The sequence below is a fragment of the Eublepharis macularius genome, chromosome 13 (genome assembly GCF_028583425.1).
Source record: "Eublepharis macularius isolate TG4126 chromosome 13, MPM_Emac_v1.0, whole genome shotgun sequence".
Classification (NCBI taxonomy): domain Eukaryota; kingdom Metazoa; phylum Chordata; class Lepidosauria; order Squamata; family Eublepharidae; genus Eublepharis; species Eublepharis macularius.
Window position 1 is genome coordinate 70793428 of NC_072802.1, and position 23698 is coordinate 70817125.

Here is a 23698-nt window from a genome sequence, read left to right on the forward strand (position 1 = left end):
TGCTTCTGAGGTGGCCTTCCCGGGTGGGGTTGGCTACCTGATTTGGCCAATGCGTCTCCACATGCCATCTCTGAAAGGTACCGTACACCTTGTGTTCACAGTATCTGTTTCCTCTCTCTCTCTCTCTCTCTCTCTCTCTCTCTCTCTCTCTCTCTCTCTCTCTCTCTCTCTCTCTCTCTCTCTCTCTCTCTCTCTGACTCAAGTAAGGGGAGACTTTTTTGCAAACAGACTTTCTGTTGTGTAACTTTTATTTTAAATCTTGGTGTTGCTTTTGCTGATACAGGATATCTTGCTATCCTGAAGGCTGAGGCTGTGCTCTTTTTAGATGCATGTGTGCAGGGGACATGCACACGTTATAACAATCTTGTCCCAAAAGAAGAAGAATTTTCGTCAGCGTGCAGTTCCAGGTTTTTCACATTGTTTTGTATTCTGAAAAGTCGTCAGATATGAGCAGAGGTTAAAGTAAAGCAGTATGAGCCGGTACTGAGTACCACGTAGAAAGTGGCTGAAAAGGTACCTTCCATCTTCTGCTTTAAGCACCCCCCCATGAGAGACAGCACCACTAAGCGATTTAAGTTACGTACTTTCATGCCTGAATAGGAGCCCTTGCTTTTGGGGGAAAGGCAGTTGGGGAGAGGTGGTGCTACTTGACGTGGTATGTAGTTGATAGTTGGACACCCTCCCCACGCGCCGAGTTTCTGGTGGCCACGGCAGCATGAGAATGGTGCATGGAAGGAAGCAGGGTGCTGAGTCATCCACAGACGGATTGCACTGATAGGCCCAGGAGGCCGGGGGCCCACTTGGGGGCAAGTGCCTGCAACGGCCACAGCAACGCGCATTCATGCACTTCCTTGTGGTGTTTTCACAGGCGTTTCAGTTCCACTTACTTCCAGACACCACCTGCTCTTCAGAGAACAGCCGCTGTCTCTTGTGAGAAATTGGGAACTGCTGTCTACTCCAGCCTCCCTGTTGGACAATTCCCTCTCCCGCATCTCTACACTCCTTCGCACAGACAGTCTGCAAACTATGGTTCCTTGTCCTACTGCCAGGATATCCCTTAATTCTCCTTCTTTTGCCTCCTTCTCACGTTGCCTGTCTTTCCTAAACTCAGAGCCAAACTACAAGTGACGTCTTACACAGGTTGGACACTAGTCGGCTTCCCTCAAGTTCTGATGGGAAATGTAGGCGCCCTGGTTTTACAGCTTGGCTCTCCATTACAGCTGCAAGACCAGGATGCCTACATTTCCCATCAAAACTTGAGGGAAGCCGACTAGTGTCCAACCTGTGCAAGACGTCACTTTTAGTTTGGCTCTTACTTCCTGCTTCAGCCCCCCAAGTCCCTGTTTTTCTGCTTTTTGCCTGCTATGTCTGCCTCCCTTCAGCTCTCTTTCCTCCTGCACTTTGGTCCCTTTCAATGCCCCCATGCTTCTTTTCAGTAGCACATAACTCTTTCCCTCTCAGATCCCCTTGTGGAGATTTTCTATCAGGCAAAGCTATCGATCACATTTTCTCCAGAAAATGCAGTGGTTGCCATCATTTTATGACTGACCTTTCCCTCTCTGAAGCTGGAATGTTTGTGAACATTCTGTGGCATGATGGAATGAGAAGGAGGTCTTGCAGGCATACAGTAGCCCTTTTTCGTGTGTGTGAATGTTATTATGTTGCACTGTATTAGTCTTTTTGTGCTGTGTGTCTCCTTCAGACAATTAATGTATTGAGTATTATGCAACCCCAATTACCTTCATGGCTTTCTCCTATGCCTACCCCTTCCTCCTATCTAAGGCAACATCAGGCATGTGAAAGAAAACTCCCACAACCTGAAGTTCTGTCCCATCTGTTTTTGCTGTTTTCAGACTTTTCTAGAAATCCAGATGTTTGGAGCTACTACGTGTGTACCAAGTTCAGCTTGTGTTCCCTTGGGGAAGCACCTTAACAATTTTGACTTTGCCATCCACAGATCCAAAAGCTCTGTGTTGAGTGAGTAAGGCTCTAAGCGTGTAAGTGCGTGCACGTGCATCTGTGCGTGCACACACGTGTATTATGTAATTATTTGTAGAGCCGCTGAGTACCCTTATTTCAGCAAAGAGGCGTTCCTTTCTATTGCCCTTTTAATGGTGGCGTTAATAAGGAAGTCTTGTATGTGTTTCTGAAACGAGAGGCAGAAACACCCCTGACGGCATGAGCAGTGAACCTGCTTCCTGTCTGAGCTGCATGCACGGCAGCGATAAAATGTTTTTCAGAAGGAAAAGGCTGGAAGTGAACTGCCGGCCTCAGTTCTGGAGGAGGCAGTGTTCGGGGAGGAAAAGCTGCCCATTTGACTCTTTGCCCAGTTTTTAATATATAATTTGTCAGATTTGGGAGAGGCTTGTATTCTTTTCCTCTACCAGGCTTTTGCAAATATTTGTGAAATTGGGTGTGTGTGTGTGCATGATAAAATTCTTGAAGGGGATTTCCTCCCCCCCCCCCCCAGCAAATTTCCTCAGCGCTGATAGTTTCTTGCAAAAGAGGGATGTAGGCTGTCCTGCAGGTTGAAATCTGTGTCAGGTCCTTTAAAAGTGAGCGATGGAGGCAAAGTCCTGCCGCCCTGGGTGGCATGCAGAGATGCGGCATTTGGGGGTTAAACCCTCCCGCTACGTGCACAGCATTTATTCCTCAAAATGCACTGTGGCTGACTGTGGTTCCGGAAACATGGGCCTCCCTGCGTAACTTTGTACAGGCTTAGAGTCTAATTCAGTCTGTGGTGTAACCAGCATCACAGCACACCTGAGTGTTTCATTCAAGCCGCAGACTGGGAGATCTGCGATCCAGTTCTTCCCTATGTTTTTAAAGGCAAAGAGCAGCCATGTGAGAATTCAGGTGGAACCTTTTTGTTCCTGCCTGGTTTTGCTGCTCAGAGTAGACTCTCCTTTTCTGCACTTTTTTTAGGGCTTGAAAGAAGAAGAAAAAAAAGACGTGCAAAAGGAGTGTGTGTGTCAAAAGGTGTGTGTGTGTGTGTGTGTGTGTGTGTGTGTGTGTGTGTGTGTGTGTCCCTCCTTCAAGGGCTAATAACAGCCTAGGGCTGGAGTGGCATGTTGGGGTGTTGGTTTCAATCAGTTCAACCTTGTGGAAGTGGAATGGCTAAACCTAAACCATTTCTCAGGCCTTGTGACTGAGCCCCCTTCAGCAGTAGATAGCACAGCAAAGGCACACATCCCGTTATTTCACCCAGGGGGCTGATGCGGAAAACCTCTGGCTGGCAGCTGGACATCTTTTGGAGAAGCTTAGCAGGGGCTCCTCAGCGGGGTGGACAGCCATCCCTGGAAGATGGCTTTGCTGCTCTGTTGCAGCCCCGTCCCCCAGTTGTGTGTGGCTGCTGTAGGAGGAAATCGAGCTTTGAGTGCCCTTGCATGAATTACTTGGCCTGGAACCTTTCTCCAAATCTTTTGGGGGGAATTCCTCAGCAGAGAAGCTGAACAAAAAGCGTTTGCTCTGAGTAGGCCCTCGTGACCAGAAGCCACAATGCACGTTGGTCTCTCCTGTCCCATCTGAGAATCTCCCATCGGTGGCTTAGTTCAGTTTTTTCGGGCCACCAGTTCTTCACCATGCCAGCCACTCCCTTTGGCCACATCGCCTCCCTTTTTGTGTTTTGCAGAGTCCTTGAATATTTCCAGTCCCTGCAATGAATGGACACACTGTCCCCCCAGGCGACCCCCCTCAACCAGCTGGCTGGACTGAGTTCTGCGAACAGCATGCCATCACCACGGCCAAGGAGCTGGCCTGGAAGTACCTCCTCTTCATCAACGAGAACCCTCAGCATGAAGTCCTGGCGGCTGAGAACTTTTCCCTCCAATTCGCTAGTCTCTTCCAGCAGTACTTCCGCCATGAGGTGAAGGAAACTTCCACTATGAACCAGTTCCGCATTCTGCCCTTTAGCAGGGTGCGGGACTATCGGGAGACGGGCCGCAGGCACACTGACGGCTCCTCTGGGACAGGTGTGACCAAGGCCGAGGTGGAGTTGACTGACCAGCTGGACAGGATGACCGAGGCCTGCCCCTGTGGCTTACCTAAATCAGAGGAGCTTACGGGGACTTCGTCACCTGTGAGGAGACACTTTTCCCTTGATCGGCTGAGGAGGAGTTTGCGTAACTTTTTTCGTAGGAAGCCCCCAGAGCCTGTCCCTGTTGAAGGAGACGCATTGGACTCCATTTTGAAGCCTGGCCTTGCCTGGAAGATCCCTTGGGCCCTCTCGCGTGATCAGGCGCTTGAAGTGCGGAAAGAGGGTATCTTAAAATATTGGATGGTGACTGAGGCAACCATGGACTGTGGGATGCGCTGGCAAAGATGCCGGCTAGTTTTACGGAAAGCAGGCTCTTCAGGCAACGAAGAGGATGTCTTGGAACTGTTTGATCCTCCCAAGGTAAGTGAATGGGTTGGTTGGTGGCAAGCCATCCACTCTGCTCGGTAAATTGTTGATTTATTTGTGTTTCGCTTATGAAAGCGGTGCTCAATAGTGGTTTACAGAACTAAAGGCACAACCAACGATTGAAAAACGTAGTCCAGTAATGAGACAGCAAAGCAGCCCCTCTGATTCCGCAGCTGGACATTTCAAATCAGGAAAAAACCACCCTTCAAGGGCTAGCAGAGGCTGGCCTCTGGAGGGTTGGCACCTGAAGCTTGGGGTAAGGCACACAGCGCCAGGGAGTAGTTACGTTTCAGACTGGAGGTGCTAGGGTGGGATTGAGCAGCTGGAAAAGTCTGCCCCTTGGTGGAACTTCTCCTCTGACACACAACTCCTTTTTGCTGTTGGTTGTGTTTCATGGGGCTCCTGCAGCATCGAACATTTCCACCTCTTGAGCTTTCAGGCACCCTTCTCTGTGAGATCGGTCGCTATAGTTTACGTTGTTGGTTTTTTAAAAGGAAAATAGTTCAGGACATAATGTGTAATTTCAGTTACGGAATTTATTGCCATAGGATGTGTGCAGTGATGGCCATTAGATTACATGTCCCTGTACGTTCCCCGGAGATCGCTTCAATCAGCGAATAAATATTTACTTGTGGTCCCCGGCCCTAAGGAAGCCCGCCTCGCTTCAACCAGGGCCAGGGCCTTTTCAGTCCTGGCCCCAGCCTGGTGGAACGCTCTGTCAATGGAAACCCGGGCCCAGCGGGACATATTATCATTCCGCCGGCCCTGTAAGACAGAGCTGTTCCGCCAGGCGTTCGGTGATTGAAGGGGGCGGTGTCATGTCGGCCTCCCACCTTTGGGGTGGGGGAGGGTTCTCCCCACCACTGCACTTTGTTAATTTGTTTTATTGTTTGTATATTGATTTTAGTTCTTGTTTTTATCGATTTTAACTGTTCACCGCCCAGAGCCCCTGGGGATGGGCGGTATATAAATTCAAATATAATAATAATAATTTAAACCGAGTTAGAGAAATTAATGGAGAAGAGGGTCCATCTATGGCTGTTAGGATGGTTAAATGAAACCTCTGTGGGCAGAAGTAGTAACCCTGTGAATATTAGCACTGGGCTTTCAAGGTGTTGGGCTGAGGAGGGCAACCAGAATGAATGAGGGAAGGAGGAAATTCCCTCTGTGAGAAGGCTTGCATGCTTGCGGATTTCCTTCAAGAAGAACAATAAAGGTGGGTGTGTTAGAGGTGCAGGTGGAGAAAGTGGAGCAGGAAACCTCTTCCAAAACACTGGTTGTCGGGAGCATCCAGTTAAGTCAATGGGCAGCAGGTTCAGGATAGATAAAGTATGCATAATTATGTATTGTTGAAGGCTTTCATGGCCGGAGAACGATGGTTGTTGTGGGTTTTCCGGGCTGTATTGCCGTGGTCTTGGCTTTGTAGTTCCTGACGTTTCGCCAGCAGCTGTGGCTGGCATCTTCAGAGGTGTAGCACCAAAAGACAGAGATCTCTCAGTGTCCCAGTGACACTGAGAGATCTCTGTGACACTGAGAGATCTCTGTCTTTTGGTGCTACACCTCTGAAGATGCCAGCCACAGCTGCTGGCGAAATGTCAGGAACTACAATGCCAAGACCACAGCAATACAGCCCGGAAAACCCACAACAACCATTATGTATAATTAACTTGTTCAGAGGAGTTAGCCGTGTTAGTCTGTAGTTGCCAAATAGTAAAGAGTCCAGTAGCACTTTTAAGACTAACCAACTTCATTGTAGTATAAGCTTTCGAGAACCACATCTCTCTTCGCCAGATGCATCGTCTGATGATGCATCTGGTGAAGAGAGATGTGGTTCTCGAAAGCTTGTGCTACAGTAAAGTTGGTTATGTATCTGACGAAGAGAGCTGTGGTTCTCGAAAGCTTATGCGACAGTAAAGTTGGTTATGCATCTGCCGAAAAGAACTGCGGTTCTCGAAAGCTTATGCTACAGTAAAGTTGGTTATGCATCTGCCGAAGAGAGCTGTGGTTCTCGAAAGCTTATGCTACAGTAAAGTTGGTTATGCATCTGCCGAAGAGAGCTGCGGTTCTCGAAAGCTTATGCGACAGTAAAGTTGGTTATGCATCTGCCGAAGAGAGCTGTGGTTCTCGAAAGCTTATGCTACAGTAAAGTTGGTTATGCATCTGCCGAAGAGAGCTGCGGTTCTCGAAAGCTTATGCGACAGTAAAGTTGGTTATGCATCTGCCGAAGAGAGCTGCGGTTCTCGAAAGCTTATGCGACAGTAAAGTTGGTTATGCATCTGCCGAAGAGAGCTGTGGTTCTCGAAAGCTTATGCTACAGTAAAGTTGGTTATGCATCTGCCGAAGAGAGCTGCGGTTCTCGAAAGCTTATGCTACAGTAAAGTTGGTTATGCATCTGCCGAAGAGAGCTGTGGTTCTCGAAAGCTTATGCGACAGTAAAGTTGGTTATGCATCTGCCGAAAAGAGCTGCGGTTCTCGAAAGCTTATGCTACAGTAAAGTTGGTTATGCATCTGCCGAAGAGAGCTGTGGTTCTCGAAAGCTTATGCTACAGTAAAGTTGGTTATGCATCTGCCGAAGAGAGCTGCGGTTCTCGAAAGCTTATGCGACAGTAAAGTTGGTTATGCATCTGCCGAAGAGAGCTGTGGTTCTCGAAAGCTTATGCTACAGTAAAGTTGGTTATGCATCTGCCGAAGAGAGCTGCGGTTCTCGAAAGCTTATGCGACAGTAAAGTTGGTTATGCATCTGCCGAAGAGAGCTGTGGTTCTCGAAAGCTTATGCTACAGTAAAGTTAGTTATGCATCTGCCGAAGAGAGCTGCGGTTCTCGAAAACTTATGCTACAGTAAAGTTGGTTATGCATCTGACAAAGAGAGCTGTGGTTCTCGAAAGCTTATGCGACAGTAAAGTTGGTTATGCATCTGCCGGAGAGAGCTGTGGTTCTCGAAAGCTTATGCTACAGTAAAGTCGGTTGGTCTTGAAGGTGCTACTGGACTCTTTACTAATTAACTTGTGTAACTCGCTTTCACAAGTATAGTACTGGTTGCAAACTTAAAAGCAGATGATGTGTGGAGGAGGGGTCTGTCGCTTCCTGTTGCCTGTTATGAATAAATGAAACCCCCATGTTCAGAGACAGTCTATCTTAGAATACTAGTTGCTAGATCAGAGCAATGGCCAAATGTAGTCTGGCATTCTGTTGCCTAGTATGGCCAATTCGATGCCCTGCAATACTCACAAGTTGAGTCCTGCTCCTGTTATCCCCCCAGCAATTGATATTCACAGGTATATTACATTGGAACATGGAGGTTCCATTTAGGATGGATCTGTCCTCTGGATTAGGGTCGTTTCCACTGGGTCCTGATAACAACTAATTACCCTCACCTTCACACGGGTTAAATTTCAGGGGTTTCTGGTGAGAATGTTGCCGTAGTTACCACGGTTGGTCTAGTTTAAATTTGAGTTGTGGTGATCTTGAGAAAAGAATCCCTGCTAACTTCATGAAACTTAACTCATGTGATTCTTTGATGGGAGGACACGACAAGTAGATTCTGAGATGCAGGTCAAATTTTATGAAGGCATTTCTTTTTTTAAAAAATAACTTTTTATTTTTAATTTTTTTAAAAAAACTTAACCTTTTATACAACAGAACATAATTAAACATTCCACATTTCAACTCAGACATTATTTACTAATTGTTAAAAGTACTCCTGTATCCGGGGATAGATGTATTACAGATGTTAATAGAACACAAAGTCCATGTGCTTTTCCGGTATGGAGATCTCTGATGATGTGTTGTTTGAGATGTAATCAAAACAAGGAAACTATTTTACTAAGAAGTTGGTTTGAAAGTTTGGATTGTCGTTTGTCGCTATTTGGGCTGATATTTTATCCGTTACTATCATGTCCCAGATTTTGTTTTTCCGTTGTGTTATAGTTGGTATTTTATTCGATGATGGATGGATGGATGGAACTTCAGAGCAGGTGTCCTGGCGAAGTGGGGAGAATTTTCTTGTGAGTCACTTGGAGGTCTTCTTCAAGACTACCCCACCCACTACTACCAGTGACCAGTGGTGGTGGTGGAAAGCGCCATCGAGTCATAGCTGTGGTTTGCCTCAATTCAGGAGAAGTCTGATGCTTTGCCATGATATTTTCTGTTTGTGCCGGGGCCGGGGCCGGGGGTGCGGGGAGACGACTGTCTTCTATCTGTGGCTCTACTTCCTTTCTTCATGTAACCCACACCACAGACGGTTCTGTTTTCTCTTCCTTGGACCAGCCTTGGTTTGAGGTGGTGGAGAGGGTAGCATTTTGCCCTTGTGTGGCTTTCCACTTAGTTGGGAGTTCCCTGAATTTTGGCTGCTCAAGTAATTTGGCTTGGCTTTGCTGGTGGATGAACTGTTCAAAGGCAAACACTGAGCTCCTTCTTCCTCTGTGGTGGGCAAGATGCCCGCGGGCTCTTAGCGTCTGCAAAATTTGGCCCCTGTCAGATACTCAAAGCATCCTCTGAAAAGGCAGCCAAATTCTCTCCCTCTCCCTCTCCCTCTCCCTCTCTCTCTCTCTCTCCATCCTGGCTTGTGCCCAGAGGTGTCTGAAAGGTCTGACTTCTTCCTCCATTTACTTGCAGAGCAAAAGAATCCTTTGAGTTTTAACAGTGCAGAATGAGGCATCCCCTCGCTGTCTGCCAGTGGCCATGACCCCTCCGTCCTGTGGCTGCCAGCACGGGGCACAACTGAGCAGAACAATTGGTGGGGCAACGGGTCTTTTAAATATAAAAATGTGCGTGCACACGCTCGCACACTCTTGCACTGTTCCATGTCTTCAGGGACCCAAGAGATGTTAAACAGAAATCCATTCATGTGGCGTACGCAGGCCAACAATGAATAGAAGGCAGAGAACAGAACTTGAATTTAAACTCAGGGACGCTGAGGTTTTGGATTAGCCCTCTGTCTCTCTCCCCCCCCCCCCCCATAAGCTAAATATAGTTTCATAGGGCTGTATCGGATGTGAATGTCTTCCGGAAGAAGCAACATTCTTTGAATGCAATGTTCCTCTTTGGTACTTGGAGGGTGTTTTTTTTTTTAAGATGAGGAGCAAGCCCCCCTCCCCCAAAACTCCCCAACCTTTACTATAGCATGCATTGCTTGGCTCAGCTGTTGTGGTTAGAGAAATGTGCTCAAATGGCTTGGAGAATGGTACTGCGACGAGCGTGTCTCAAACTTGCTATGTAGGTGAACTTACAAATTGATATTCTGATTCAGCACTTCCTCACAGGCAGCGTCACGAGGCTTGTACGTGCCCAGAGAGCTCTGGCACTGCAGCTCCCATGCACACCGCTTCCTCATACATGCTGGAGCACAGGTGGGACTCCCAAGTCACATCCTGGCTTGTCACTGCGCTGTCAGGGGAGGGAAGAATTTGGACTTTGCGATGGTGAGCGGAAGTTTCCAAAAGGATGCTCAGTTCCAGCATATAAAGGAAAAGGGGATTAGTAACGGAAAGTCTACAAAGCAAGTGTGTGCCTGAGATTTGATGTATGTTCCAGATAGCAAAATGTAGGGGGTGGAAGAAACACAGGGAGCCACCAGTGTTCAGAATAAGGGGTAGGATTCTTTCCCCAGCTGTCATAGATCCAGAGGAGTTAGCCGTGTTAGTCTATAGTCGCAAAATAGTAAAGAGTCCAGTAGCACCTTTTAGATGAACCAACTTTATTGTAACGTAAGTTTTCGGGAACCACAGCTCTCTTCGTCAGATGCATCGTCAGCTTTCGAGAACCACAGCTCTCTTTGTCAGATGCATCGTTAGCTTTTGAGGAGCTGTGGTTCTCGAAAACTTATGCTACAATAAAGTTGGTTAGTCTTAAAAGTGCTACTAGACTCTTTACTATTTCCCCAGCTGGCCCCCAGTGGTTGTAGAAGCTGTTCTTTTCCCCACAGAACTCACTTGGGGGTACTAGGAAGCAATGAAAAGACTGTTTTGCACATTTCAGGCTTCCACAGTGTTTTGTGCACATGTTGGTAATCTCAACAGCCCTCTATACTATACCAGTATTCTGCCCATATCACTGTTCCTTCTCCTATCTGGGCAGCCCAATGGGTGGGAGGGTGGCTATGAAATATCACTGTTTCTTCCAGACTGTAGCATATGGATAATGATAATGTGTATTTATTTATTTATTTATTTGCTTCATTTATACCCCACTTTTCTTCCCAACGGGGATTCAGAATGACTCACCACGTTCTCCCCTCCTCTATTTTATCTTCACAACAACCTTATGAGGTAGGTTAGGCTGAGACGGTACAACTGGCCCAAGGTTACCCATGTCAGAGTGGAGATTTGAACCTGGGCCTCCCAGATGGTAGTCTGGCACTCTAACCACTATATCGTGCCTGCCGGATTTCGTTTATTATGTCTGACTGGCTTAATCCCATTCCTGCCACGGTGCTCGGAGATTGTGTTGTGTCACTTGGCTGTTTCCCCGTGTTGAAAAGACGTCAAAATGGCGCTGGTGAACACTGGGGATGCTCTCTATGGTTGGGTGTCCTAAACGTGAACCAGGGTCCCCAACCTTTTTACCCCTGTGGGTACCATCAGCATTTTGAGACAGGGTGGTAAGCACCACCCCAAAATGGCTGCAGCAAGAGCCACAGCCCTTCCTTGCTTGCAAAAGAATTGCAGAAGGCGAAGAAAAAGAAAGGAAGACAAGCCTTGGAGGAGAAAGTAGAAGGAGAAGGAGGAATAAAAAGAAGGGGAGATGGAACTGCAAGCTGGGCACTTCCTAGTCCTTCTGGTCCTCCAGTGGCGGTAGCTGTAGTTACACCTGCAGAAAAGTCTTTCATGGCCCTGCCCCGTTTCTGAAAAGCTTGGTGGGTGCCTGGGGGAAGTACTAGTGGACACCACATTGGGCAACCCAGACTTGAATAATTGGTTTTGGTGCCTTTGTGAGACCTAAGGTCTCCTAGTGCCCATTGGGTCAAGTTACCAAATTAATTTGTAATGCCTGGGCTCTGCAATATGTGTTGCTCTTACTTCGGGATCCAGTTCTGGAACTGTCACAGGAGACCAAACTTTTCCAGAATAAAGTCTAGGAGTCTCTCTACATGTTACTAAGCACCCAGGGACGCTCAAGTGCAGGATTGTATGTGTAGTCCTCAATTCACGTGCAGGCTGTTCTTGCTCAATGCACGGGAATGCTGATTTCACAGGAGCTCCCTTTGTGTGATTGCATCTGCAAGTGATTCCGAAGAGCAAAGCTCCAATTCCACTCTGTTTTTGCTGCAAGAACAAGTACTGTAGGATCCTTTGAATTGCCAATTTGCATTTCTTTAAGGTGTGAGAAAGTGCCAAGGTCTGCATTTCAGTGAATAGATGTGGGGGAAACTGATACTTTTAGCAGTTGAGGAGGAACTGATATCAAACACGTGAGGCCGAGCAAACTGAAGTGTGACTGTGTGATCAAGTGCATGGAAAGTTAAGGGGGGGGAACATGTGAAATGAAGTTCACTTGAACGTCCCTTGGTACTTAGTAAAGTGTAGAGAGGCTCAAGTTTCAAAGTAAAAGATCTCAATCTTAAAACTCACAGATCCAGAGGAGTTAGCCGTGTTAGTCTGTAGCTGCAAGATAGTAGAGTCCAGTAGCACCTTTAAGACTAACCAACTTTATTGTAGCATAAGCTTTCGAGAACCACAGCTCTCTTTGTCAGATGCATTGTCAGCTTTCAAGAACCGCAGCTCTCTTCCTTAGATGCATCATAAGATGTATCTGATGAAGAGAGCTGTAGTTCTCGAAAGCTTATGCTACAATAAAGTTGGTTAGTCTTAAAGGTGCTACTGGACTCTACAGTCTTAAAACTGACCGCCTCTGGAGCAGAATAGATTGGCTTGCACCTCCTCAGGGCTGGTTGAAAGGATGCTAGAGTAATGAATCCCAACACTGGGTGTGTCCCCCCCGCCCCTAAGCTGACGCGTGCTGTCAGCTTCTGGGCTGGAGCAGTGTTTGCCATCATGCTGAAAAACACTGTAAAAAGTTAGATCTCCAACAGAAACATCCTTTCTGATTTATTCATCCAGATGTTACTTCAGGAGGAGAGTTAGAAAAGAAAGAGAGAGTTTCTTGCCTGTTTCAGGGTACAACTGGAGTGACTCCAAAAGTTGGCGAGAATCACTCAAAGAAATGATGGTTTCAGGTAGGCAGCCAGGTGGGTCTGCGTTAGGAGAGCAAGAGCTGAGTCCAGTAGCGCCTGAAAGTCCCCTGTTTTATCCTCAAAACAGTCATTTGAGGTAGATTCAACTGAAAGAAAGCCATCAGGAGAGCTTAGCTACCTGTTACTTGAAACAACTTTTTTTTTCTTTTGCAAATTTGCCTGCTCAGATTGCTTCTTCAAGGAGAAAAGCTGCCCGCTGAGAAAGGGAAATGTTAACCCTTTCTTGCCCTTGGAAAAGCCAACACCACCTGATCTGCTGGGGTAGACGTACAGCTCTAATCGCTACGCCACACTGGCTTTTTGGAGTAGTTAGGAAGAAATTCCCCCTTCCTCTGCCTCCACGACTTTGAGAATCTCCTTCCCCACAATGTCCTTAAAGCAGAAGGAACTGGCTGCCTCACATGAACTCTAGGCTGTGCACTGCCTAGTGGTGTCCTCCCCCCCCCTCCCCGTGTCTGTCATCTGGATTCCATTGATTAATGATTATCCTGTGATGAGTTCTAGGGAGGATGACCAGTATTGTCTTTAAGAACAGTTGGAACTGACGGCCTTTTGGACCCTAATTTGCTGAATTCATTTTAAAATTTCTGACGTGCCTTTCTGCAAACACTTAAAGTGGTTTACAGTTTTTTAAAAAATATTGGGCATGGTCAGCAAATCAGTCCTAAAAGCCGCCTTAAAATGCAGATTCAAATTATTTCCCAAACTTAGGATGAGAAAGAGCATTCCTTCCTGAGGCTGTGCCTAGCATTTCCAGGACGTGAGGATGGGGAGAGACCCAGGGCTGGTGTTGTGGCTTGCCGTGGTGTGGTTGGACATCTCCGGCGGTGGATCCCAGATTGGCAGAGGCCCTGTCTCAAGTGCAGGCGCCACGTTGAGCTTCCCATTTCCCAGTGGGAGGACTGACTGGTGAGGGGAGGGTGCCGAGGGTTGGGGACTGGTGCTTTGATGCCTTATCTGGACGTTCCACCTGTTTAGCCCAACATTGCAGGGGCTCCTGGAAAGATCACCTGTTTCCTGGTGCTAGAAGAAGCGTAGCACTGAGTCTTTTGTGCTTTTTACACCTCCCCACCTGACACCACCAGAAGCGCATGAAAACAGTGCTCCCTCCAATGTAGGTCCACTTGAGGGGGTTGTGATGGAAGTACCCCGGGGTGTCCTGGGCCCAAAGGCCCATAAAAGCCTTCAGCCGTCCCTGGAGAGATGCTGTTTTATCACGCTGGAACATCCACCATCCGGAAATCTCTCTTGCTCCCGCTCCAGCATCTCTGCTGCTCTCCAAAGACTACTCAGCTGGCCCTAAGCACTTTTCTCCCCAGGCTGAATGATGGCGTTCCAATTGCCCATTGATAATATAGCAGAGGTTCTTTTTATTTGTATAGCAAGATGTATAATGGTTAATAAACGTAAGATAAAAAGCTGGCCCCTGACCCACAAAGCATTTGCAATCTAGAAAGTTCGCTTGGCTGGAGAATCAGAGGGAGATGGGGGAGATCAGTGCCGTGAAGGATGTGTGTGAACTGCTGCAGTTCCAACTCCTGATCGCCTAGGGCAAGTCAGGCTTGCCTCCAGGTGATCAAACAATCTCTAGAAAAGCTGCCCCTCGTTTCCTCATGGGTTGTGAACAACTAGCACTGAGAAGTATGCTGAGTGTCCTTTTGTGGACTGATAACCTGTGGGTGTATTTAGCAGAGGCAATGACCTTGGCTGCTCTGTGCTTGGGAATGAATAATTGACAGGAGTGGGGGGGATAGGAATGCAACCTGCCTCTCATTTCCAATACGTTGTTTTGTCCCTGGGCCACGAAACTTGGGCTTGTGCATGCTTCCCTCCCAGGCCTAACCACAGGCCCAGCTCGGCTCTTCTTTCGTCGGAAGTCCCCAGCTGGTGCCTTTGTGAATGGAAAGCAGAGGCCCCTGTGCAAGGTTGCTGTTCATTCATGGGGGGAGGGGGGGAGGGCCTGCTCCGGTTCTACCCTGAGGTGTGCCTTCCTCTTTTCCAGGCGAGGGCGTTCTTCCTGCGCTCTTCATGTTTCCGATTTAGGTTAAAAACAAAACCAAATACACAACTGAAGAAGGGGTGGGGGTGGGGGTGGAAGAGCACATGCAGCTGTCCGCTTGGTCAGTCTTGCCCGCTCTGATTGGCATTGGCTGTCTGGGAGACTTGGGTGTAGAGATCTTCTGCATAAATGGATCCTGTCGGGCACTGAGCTTGAGAACCTTCTAGTAAAGAGTCCAGTAGCACCTTTAAGACTAACCAACTTTATTGTAGCATAAGCTTTCGAGAACCACAGCTCTCTTCGTCACCAAAGGCATCTGACGAACAGAGCTGTGGTTCTCGAAAGCTTATGCTACAGATGCATCTGACAAAGAGAACTGTGGTTCTCGAAAGCTTATGCTACAGATGCATCTGACAAAGAGAGCTGTGCTTCTCGAAAGCTTATGCTACAATAAAGTTGGCTAGTCTTAAAGGTGCTATTGGACTCTTTACTATTAGAGGAAATGCACTCTGCTTATGTTCAGAGGCTTCTTTTTCTCTGTTACTGCTGCTTGTCTCCCAGGGCTGAGCCCTGCACTTTGGAAACCATTTTGCTTGATAACTATTACCAAACCAATATCTTCAGGAAATTATTTTCAGGAGTGAACTTGCCGGTTGCAGGTCAAAAGGACGCCTTCAGTTTTTGCAAGTGCTCTTCGTTGCTGACATTGCATACCCAGTCCAAGGCTTCCTCACACATGGCAGTTTTTTCAATGCCCACCTAAGACTGCGAAAGTGTCAGACGGGGGTTTGGAAAGAAGTGCGTGGTGCAGGGCTGCTCATAAGAGGGCCAGGATGGACTGAGGCTCGCTGTGGAGCGTACCCTCAGCGGCAAATCGGGGTTTATTTTTCTGTGCCATGTGAAACATCCGAGAATCCCAAGCCCAGAAAGGAGTCTTTCAAGGTGAAGCGCCCTGCGTGGCCCCCCCCCCCTGCCTCCGAGCTGTGACTGCGTCTCTGTTCTGATATTCTTCGAAGGTTAACAGGGTTGGGGCTTTCGTAATTTTTCCTGAGAAGCTGTTTTTTCCCTTCTACATTTTGCAAGAGAAACCAGGGAAGGCAAGACGTGTCAAAAGCTTAGTTTGTCATTTATTAAACCGCAGCGTTTTTCCATCCTTGGTCATTTCCGGGAAAGTCGGGGGTGGAGGGAGACTCGAAGCAGCTGAACCGCAACTCCTGGCCTTAATTGCTGAAGAATAAAGTTTCTTATTTTGGAAACCGTGTTGCCAGGGCAGTGCACAAGTGTTGGTGATTGGGTTTTGAAGGGGAAAATCCCATGAAGAACGACCCCCCCTCCCCCCCTCCATGTGTGTTTGCACACCCTGGTCTAAGGCACAGAACAGACGTCCCGAATCATGTAATCTGTTGGCTGTTATGCAAGCAATGCTCTGGAATATTTTACCCTCATTGTGGCATGATTCAGAATGCTTTCAAGCTGATAGAAAAAAGCATGCTCAGATTTTTCATTTTGTGTGTCCTGTCTTATACTGTGCTTATTGCAGTTTTCTGTGTTTGTGATCCCCTCTTATTGCGCTGTTTGTTGTCTGTCTTATGCTGTTCCTATTGCATTTTTAAAAAATGTTGTAATCCGCCCACAGTCTTGGCAAGAAAGATGGGCTACAAAAATAAAGTGAATAAATACCAAGAACCAGGAATTTCACAATAGCAGCAGCTTTCAATGTGGTTCTTAAAGTCAATGGTGGGGGGGCGCTGACCCCAGATATAGAGGCCGCTACTTGTCCAGTTGTTTGTGGAGGCTGAATGTCCAGCTGATACGTTTCTCTCACCTTTTCCAGGTTCCTTCCTGCTCACTCCTATTTGCATAAATAAGTGCCTTTGATTTCTTTTGCCGTCACCTGATTTTACATTTCTCCAGCTTTGTGACTGTGTATGTGTGTGTGTTCGTGACTGGTCTCCAGAACCTTGAGCGTATCACCTCTTCCTGTGTATGTAGGACATTTAGCTGGGCAACTGTATGTTCTTTCAAACAAATGGTCCCGTGAAATGCATTTTCAACAAGTCTGCCTGCCGTGTCAGTTCTTCTGTTTCTGTAACCTCCTCTACTAACTAGTGATACACCAAAGTTTATGGTGTAGGGGACAGTTCTGACCCTAAATTGTATGAGTATGACACACCTGCCCCGCAGTTTCCTCTGGAGTTTGGTCCAGTTTGAGGTGGGTCCACTTGGAAGGCCGCCCATCTGCTAGCCCCTGAGCAACTGACGATCACTTCACATATCACAGAGGTCACCGTCTGAGTCCGGGCTCCACATCCTGTGTTCCAGGTAACAGTTATACAAGGCTTGCAAGTTCTCCTCAGTTCCTGTGCATGTGACGTCCGATTCGGATCGGGGCTTCAGGTTTCATCTCTGTGCCATTTTCCGAACCTGCAACAGTCCTGAGGGTGTGTTTTTGGCCTGCTGGAGAAACCTCAGTGTACACTTGTGGGTTTAGCGGTGAATGGTGTCGGAGCTGAACCAGAAAGGCCCGGGTTCAAATCCCTTCCATGCTTTCGGGTGCTGTGGCGGTTGCCCTGTCCTAAGCTAGTGCTTCTCAAAAGTGCTGTCCTTCTGTTCTCCTTCTAATAATAATAACAACAACAGCAACAACAACATTCAGTTTTTATACCACTCTTCAGGGCAACTTAACACCCACTCAGAGCGGTTTACAAAGTGTGTTGTTAGTATCCTCACGACAATCACTCTGTGAGGTGGGTGGGGCTGAGAGAGCTCCGAGACAGCTGTGACTGACTCAAGGTCACCCAGCTGGCTTCAAGCGGAGGAGTGGGGAATCAAACCTGGCTCTCCAGATTAGAGTCCTGCTGCTTTTAACCAGTACACCAAACTGGCTCTACCCATAGTACACCTCCTTGGCAGAATCAGAGCCTTGTATTTGCAACCGTCTTTGACGTGCAAGATCTGGTCATCTTCAGTTCTTTGGCTTGTAAATTTCATCGTTCTTTCAGTCCTGGGTCAAGCAGAAATGTGATATTTCCAGAATTACATCAACAGCAAAAGATGATATTTCCATAACAGAGGTACCTGTGTCAATTTGACAAATTCAACTTTTCTGCAGTGTGTGTATTGCTCATCTGTGTGGCTTGGAGCTACACGATTCTTTTAGCAAACTATTTTAGATCCTGAGCAAGCCTTTTGTGGTTAACAGAATTCTTCTGCCCAAGTTCTGTGGAAAACAGTAGCCTGCATGCTTACTCTGACCTCATGCTTAAGCTGGTTTTATATCTCATTTAGTCCCATAGCACCTTGAAGACTAACCAACTTTATTGTAGCATAAGCTTTCAGGAACCACAGCTCTCTTCATCACCAAAGGCATCTGATGAAGAGAGCTGTGGTTCTCGAAAGCTTATGCTACAATAAAGTTGGTTAGTCTTAAAGGTGCTACGGGACTCTTTACTATTTTGCAACTACAGACTAACACAGCTAATACATTGTCGAAGGCTTTCACGGCCAGAAAACGATGGTTGTTGTGGGTTTTCCGGGCTCTATTGCCGTGGTCTTGGCATTGTAGTTCCTGACGTTTCGCCAGCAGCTGTGACTGGCATCTTCAGAGGTGTAGCACCGAAAGACAGAGATCTCTCAGTGTCAATGTGTGACACGGCTAACTCCTTTGGATTTATATCTCATTTGAGAGCCAGTGGGGTACGCTGGTCAGAGGGCTGGACTAGATGTCCCAGGCTCAAATCCTCACATTGTCCTGAAGCGCACTAGGTAATCTTTGGCCGGTCACTGTGAATTAATTCACCTTCCAGTCCAGATCTGAGCTAAATGGGAGGTGTGCTTGTCTTGTTTCACGGCTGTCTTAATGTCCTAATCTGCTGCTGGCTGGACGGGCCCCCACATGAATGCACTTTATACCTCCCAGCACAGCGAGAGACGAATGGCCCCTCTCATGCGCTTGTGCACCCACTTTTATTGCTCCGGCAAAGCAATTCTTGTCTCCTGGGCCTGGAACATGTGCTGGAAAGGTAGCTTTCGTGTGCAGCTCCTGTCCTGTAGACATTTCTCTCGGAGGCCTGGCTTTTGGGCTTTATTTTTAGGTAAATGCACTGCAAAAAGAAAAACCCTGGCTGTTGCTTGTTCTCGCCGTGGGTGGGAAGGAGATGTTTTTCTGCTGGTAGCTGACTTGGAGAAGGAGGGAGCTCCCTTCCCTCTCTCAAAACAGCCCTACGTGACAAGGATGCTTGTTGTTGGGCACCGTGCCTGGAGACAAGGGCTGTAGTAATGTGTGCCAGGGTTACTCTGACTCCATGCACTGTGTACAAGGCAGATATCTGACAGGTGAAGCTGCTTTGCTGACTATTGGTCTCCCTTCCCCCCGTGCGCCTGGGCTGGTTCTTCTGTCGGGCAGTCCCCTTGGGCTACATGCTTCAAGGGGCAATGTGCACATTGTGGCTTTGGTTATGCTTTGCACAGAAATGGAGATGGCTTCTTAAACATCTGGGAGGTGTGGCAGGGAGTTCTGCAGCCAACCCAACTCTGTGGCAGGGAGTTCTGCAGCCAACCCAACTCTGTGGCAGGGAGTTCTGCAGCCAACCCATTGGGTTCTGTGTCCTAGCCAAAAGGTACCAATCCTCGAACATCAGCTGACTTTTCACAGAGGCCAATTTGTGAAAGAAGTAAGCCAGCAATGTGGACTTGGCCCTTCAGGCAGCGGGCAGGGGGCTTTTGAACCCCTTCTCTCCCCAGGCAAGAAGCAGTCAAGCCACTAGGCAGAGCCCCCACCCTTTTGCCCCTCCGCTTCACGACTTTCTTTGCTGCAAAGCACACACTGCTGTTCATGCCCATGGGGCATGGATTCGAGATCCCTTTGGTTGTGTCTCAGCTGAGCGGGGGGGAGTCCTGGAGTTCAGGGTTGGTGCCCTTTAAGCCCCCAACATGCAGTTTGCAACGTTTGCCTTTTTCAGAATTCTGTACCCATTAACGACGAGGAAGCCCCGGATCTTGTCCTCTCACTGCCCTTCCAGTTCCTCAACTTTGTTCATGTTTTCCCTCCCTCTTCCTGGAGCTTTCATGGCCTCAGCATTTTCTTTCTCATCTCGTTCGTGCAAGCTGCTCTTCGGCTTGTGCTCGCTTGTAACCTGGCCTGATTTGGAAGTTGCGGGAGGGAGGGGGCCTTCTCTCTTGAGCTCACTGGATTTCCTGTTCGGCTGTCATTTGGACTGAATGGTGCACGCATGCACTCTCTGTTTCCGTTGTTCTCGGTTTGAATTGTAGTCTGTTTCTCAGAGGAAACAAGATGGGGACAGGGAGAAGAGTTTGCAAAGAAAATCCACCAAACCTTTTTGTTCCCCCTCTCAAGTTGTTTGGGGCACATCTGGCCACTTGCAGTCCTCTGTTACCAGTCCTAGACCTGGTTTATTATTTTAATCATCCTGACTTGGAAAGCAGCTGCCTCAAGCAGCCCTTCAGTGACTGATTGTAAAGCTCCCAAACATTTTAGCTGTTGAAGGGGGGCGGGGAGCGGGGATAGTCACGGAACATTAACAGTCAGCACAACTTCCACGATGGGTGTGCAAGGTTGGTTCCAACCCCCAAAGCCTCCAGCCTTCGTGTTAGAATAGAAATACCAACCTAGCCTTCATGAGCATTTCCTTTATTACAAAGATGTATTGTGTATAGTAAGTAGCCATTTATTTGTACCCCGCATCAGCAACTGATTTCTCATTTCGGATGGAGCAAATGTTTCCAGGGCTGGCCCTCGGCATCACACACACACACACACACACACACACGAGCCTGGATACAACACACAGGCCCCTTGATCTCTCTGGATCCCCACTCAAACAACCACAAAGGCCCAGTCAGAACCTTTCCCTTTTGGACCTCGCCTGCTCATGTTCATATGCTTGGCTCATCGTAAGTGAGTGAGGAGTGAGCCTCAGCTGCCGTTTATGTTGGGGGCAAAGGGGTTAAAGAGGCCTTTGTCTGCATCTCAGCATGTGCCCAGAGAGCCCTTTGCAGGGGTGGGAGTGCTGTGCTTGGAGCCCAAGACAGCTTAAGTGAGTGAGGAGTGAGCCTCAGCTGCCGTTCATGTTGGGGGCAAAGGGGTTAAAGAGGCCTTTGTCTGCATCTCAGCATGTGCCCAGAGAGCCCTTTGCAGGGGTGGGAGTGCTGTGCTTGGAGCTACCATCACATTATAATTACTGTTGATATTATGATTTTTATTCCTCGTTGGTGCTTTTCCCTGCCCCCCCCCACATCAATATTTCGGACCATGTACGATTTGGCCTCAAGGTGAACTTCTGGGTTGACTTCTCTTGTTTTTCTTTCATTAAATTCCCTCCCCGAAATCGGTTTCACTTTGAACGAACCGAGAGAGAATCTCTGCATTTGGCTGAATCGTTGATGTTCCTCCTCAATCAAAATGAAAGTGTGTGTGGTTTGGCTGCTTCTTTTCTTTTCTTTCAAGACTTTTGAATAACAAAATATTTTGCTCATTCATCCCCCAACCCTCTCCACAATATGGCTGTCTTCTCTTTCCTTTACGTGCTCAAATGAGGATGGCCTTAGCTGGCGGGGAGGTTGCCGATATGTTTTGAATGCCTTGCCTTTGCCTCTTGGTCCGTCTTCAGTCTCTTTCCCTTTTATAATTAACTAGCAAATGGAATCAACACGCAAAGGTATTACTAACAGTTCTAAAAAGATTGTCAGTTTTTTCTACCCCCTCTTTACCCAGCTACTTTATTCTCCCTCCAGCTAACCTGCAGATGGGCTGCGTTGAGATTTGAACCAGGTATTTCCTGATTCACACTTTGCTGGTTATTCTGAGAGTCTTGCTATGTGAGACACCTAGGTGGGTGTTTGTCAAATGTAGGGAGACGCAATGTTAGCCAGGAAGCGTAATTTTAAAAGACAGAGTCACTCCTCAGAGGGTTTGTCAATTTCATCTTTGCCTCCCCAAAGGCTCTGTCAATTTCACCTCTAAAACTGTGTGTGGGTGGCAACCAGAGGGCAGTGAGGAATGGAAATGGGCCGGCGCTGCTTTCCAGAGTTGGGCTTGGACCTGGAGAACTTCTAATAGGCTGAAGTTTCCCTTCTAGCATTTCACGGCCCCTTCACACAGCTCCAGTGTATAGCACAGCCTTTGCCCTGCCACCGGCTCTGTCTTTTCAAACTACCCTTCCCGGCTACCATTGAATCTCCCGACTTGTGTTCTTCACGTGTCAGATGTCTCGTGCAGAGAGAATCTCATTCACTAAGCATCCGAAAAAAGACAGCTCTGCTATTTATCCATTAGTGTCTCTTATACACAGATAGACCCTCCAACTGGTTTGGTGTTGGCTCTTCTGACTGTTAGCAGCTCTCTGGGCAGCCAAGAATTCTCCGACATGATTACCAGTAAGTTACACTTACGAAATGCTTCTTGCACATTTACAGTTCATGTTTTAAGAGGGCTTTTTTTCTAGGAAAAGAGGTGGTGGAACTCAGTGGGTTGCCAGGACAGGGGGCAACTCCTGGCAGGAGGTGGTGCCCCTGGTACCACATGCGTGCACGCAGAGTGTGTGCATGCTCCCAGGACTGCACAATGATGTCCATTTTGGGTCAGCTGGAACAATGAGGGAGTTTTTTAATTTAAATCGCCCACGTTGAAATTGCCCAGTGGCACGGAGGGCAATCTCAACTCCCCTCTGTCTGGAGATCAGGGGGCGGGGCCACCAGCCATGTGACCATTTTCAAGAGGTGCCGGAACTCCGTTCCACCATGTTCTAGCTGAAAAAAAGCCCTGCACTTAAAACACACTCACATGGGGCACTCCTACAAGAAGTTACTTGCGACAAGGCTTTTTAAATCCAAGGAACCTGTCTGCATGGAAGATTTTAAAATAAGGCTTTGGGCAGTTTTAATAAGTAGAGGCTCTCCAGTGTTGGTGAACACAGCAGCTGAGCCTCCAAAGCAGCTTTGACCTTGATGGCACCTTCAGATCCCGTTCTCAGTTGCAACCACAGATCTGCCACATGGTCTGAGCATGGCATATCTCTGCGTCCGAGAAGAGAGAGGAGGCAAATTGATTTGGTTATGGTTTTGCCCCTGAAGAAGTAAAACAAGACCCACATCTATGTATCTTTTACCACCTTCTCCCAGGGAAGCCAGGCCAGCGAACACAGGGCCGCATCCTGTGGCTACATTCAGCTAGCTACAGGTGCAGCTTTCTCCTGTTGCAAGAGGTGGAGCAGTGGTGGGTGTTTGTTTGTTATTTAAAACTTTTGTATGCTGCCTTTCTACCCAAATAGGGCCCCCAAGGCGGCGAACAATAAAACATTTTTTAAAATTAAAATGACATTTTAAACAACTTAAATTTAAAGCAACATTTAAAATAGCATAAAAAGAATTCAATAAAAACTCAGACACAACTCTAAGAACAGGGAGGAGGGGCTATAACAGCTATGGGGGCGTGCCAAGCGGAACAAAAAAATCTTCGCCTGCTGCGAGAGAGAGGAGGGACAGAGAGGTCTCTCTGGGGAGGAAGTTTCGAAGTATCTCTCCTCTGGGTCTCCTCTTCTCTCATTTTGTTCTCAACAACCCAGTGAATTCCATGGCTGAGCGAGGATTTGAACCCAGGGCTCCCCATTCCCCTATGTATGCATGGTGGTGGAGAGTGCCCTCAGGTCATAGCTGGCTTATGGCGACCCCTGGTGGGGTTTTCATGGCAAGAGACTCACAGAGGAGGTTTGCCATTGCCTGCCTCTGCAACCCTGGTTGGAGGTCTCCCATCCAATTATTAACCAAGGCTGACCCTGCTTAGCTTCTGAGATCTGACGAGATCAGGCTCACCTGGGCTATCCAGGTCAGGGCATGTATGTGTTTATGCCCCACCTTTCTCCCCAAGGTGGCTTATGTAATTCTGTCCGCCATTTTATCCCCAGAACAACCTTGTAAGGTAGGTTAGGCTGAATGTGCATGACTGGCCCAAGGCCACCCCTCAAGCATCCATGGCAAAGGGGTGATTCAGACCTGGTTCTCCAAGATCCCAGTTTAACACTCTAACCACTATACCACCCTAGCCACCTTGAGCCGCAAGGAAAGGTGGGATATAAATATTGTAATGAAT

General features: G+C 47.8%; 1 protein-coding gene across 2 annotated transcripts in view; it reads left to right on the plus strand.

Moving 5' to 3' along the window:
- Positions 1 to 3643: 3643 nt before the first annotated feature.
- SH2B3 (SH2B adaptor protein 3) overlaps positions 3644 to 23698 on the plus strand; it is a 48975-nt gene continuing 28920 nt past the window's right edge. For both annotated transcript variants that reach the window (XM_054996574.1, XM_054996575.1), the window contains exon 1: positions 3644 to 4396. In XM_054996574.1, coding sequence (XP_054852549.1) covers positions 3659 to 4396 — 738 coding nt within the window. In that variant the 5' untranslated portion in view covers positions 3644 to 3658. The remainder of the gene's footprint in view (positions 4397 to 23698) is intronic.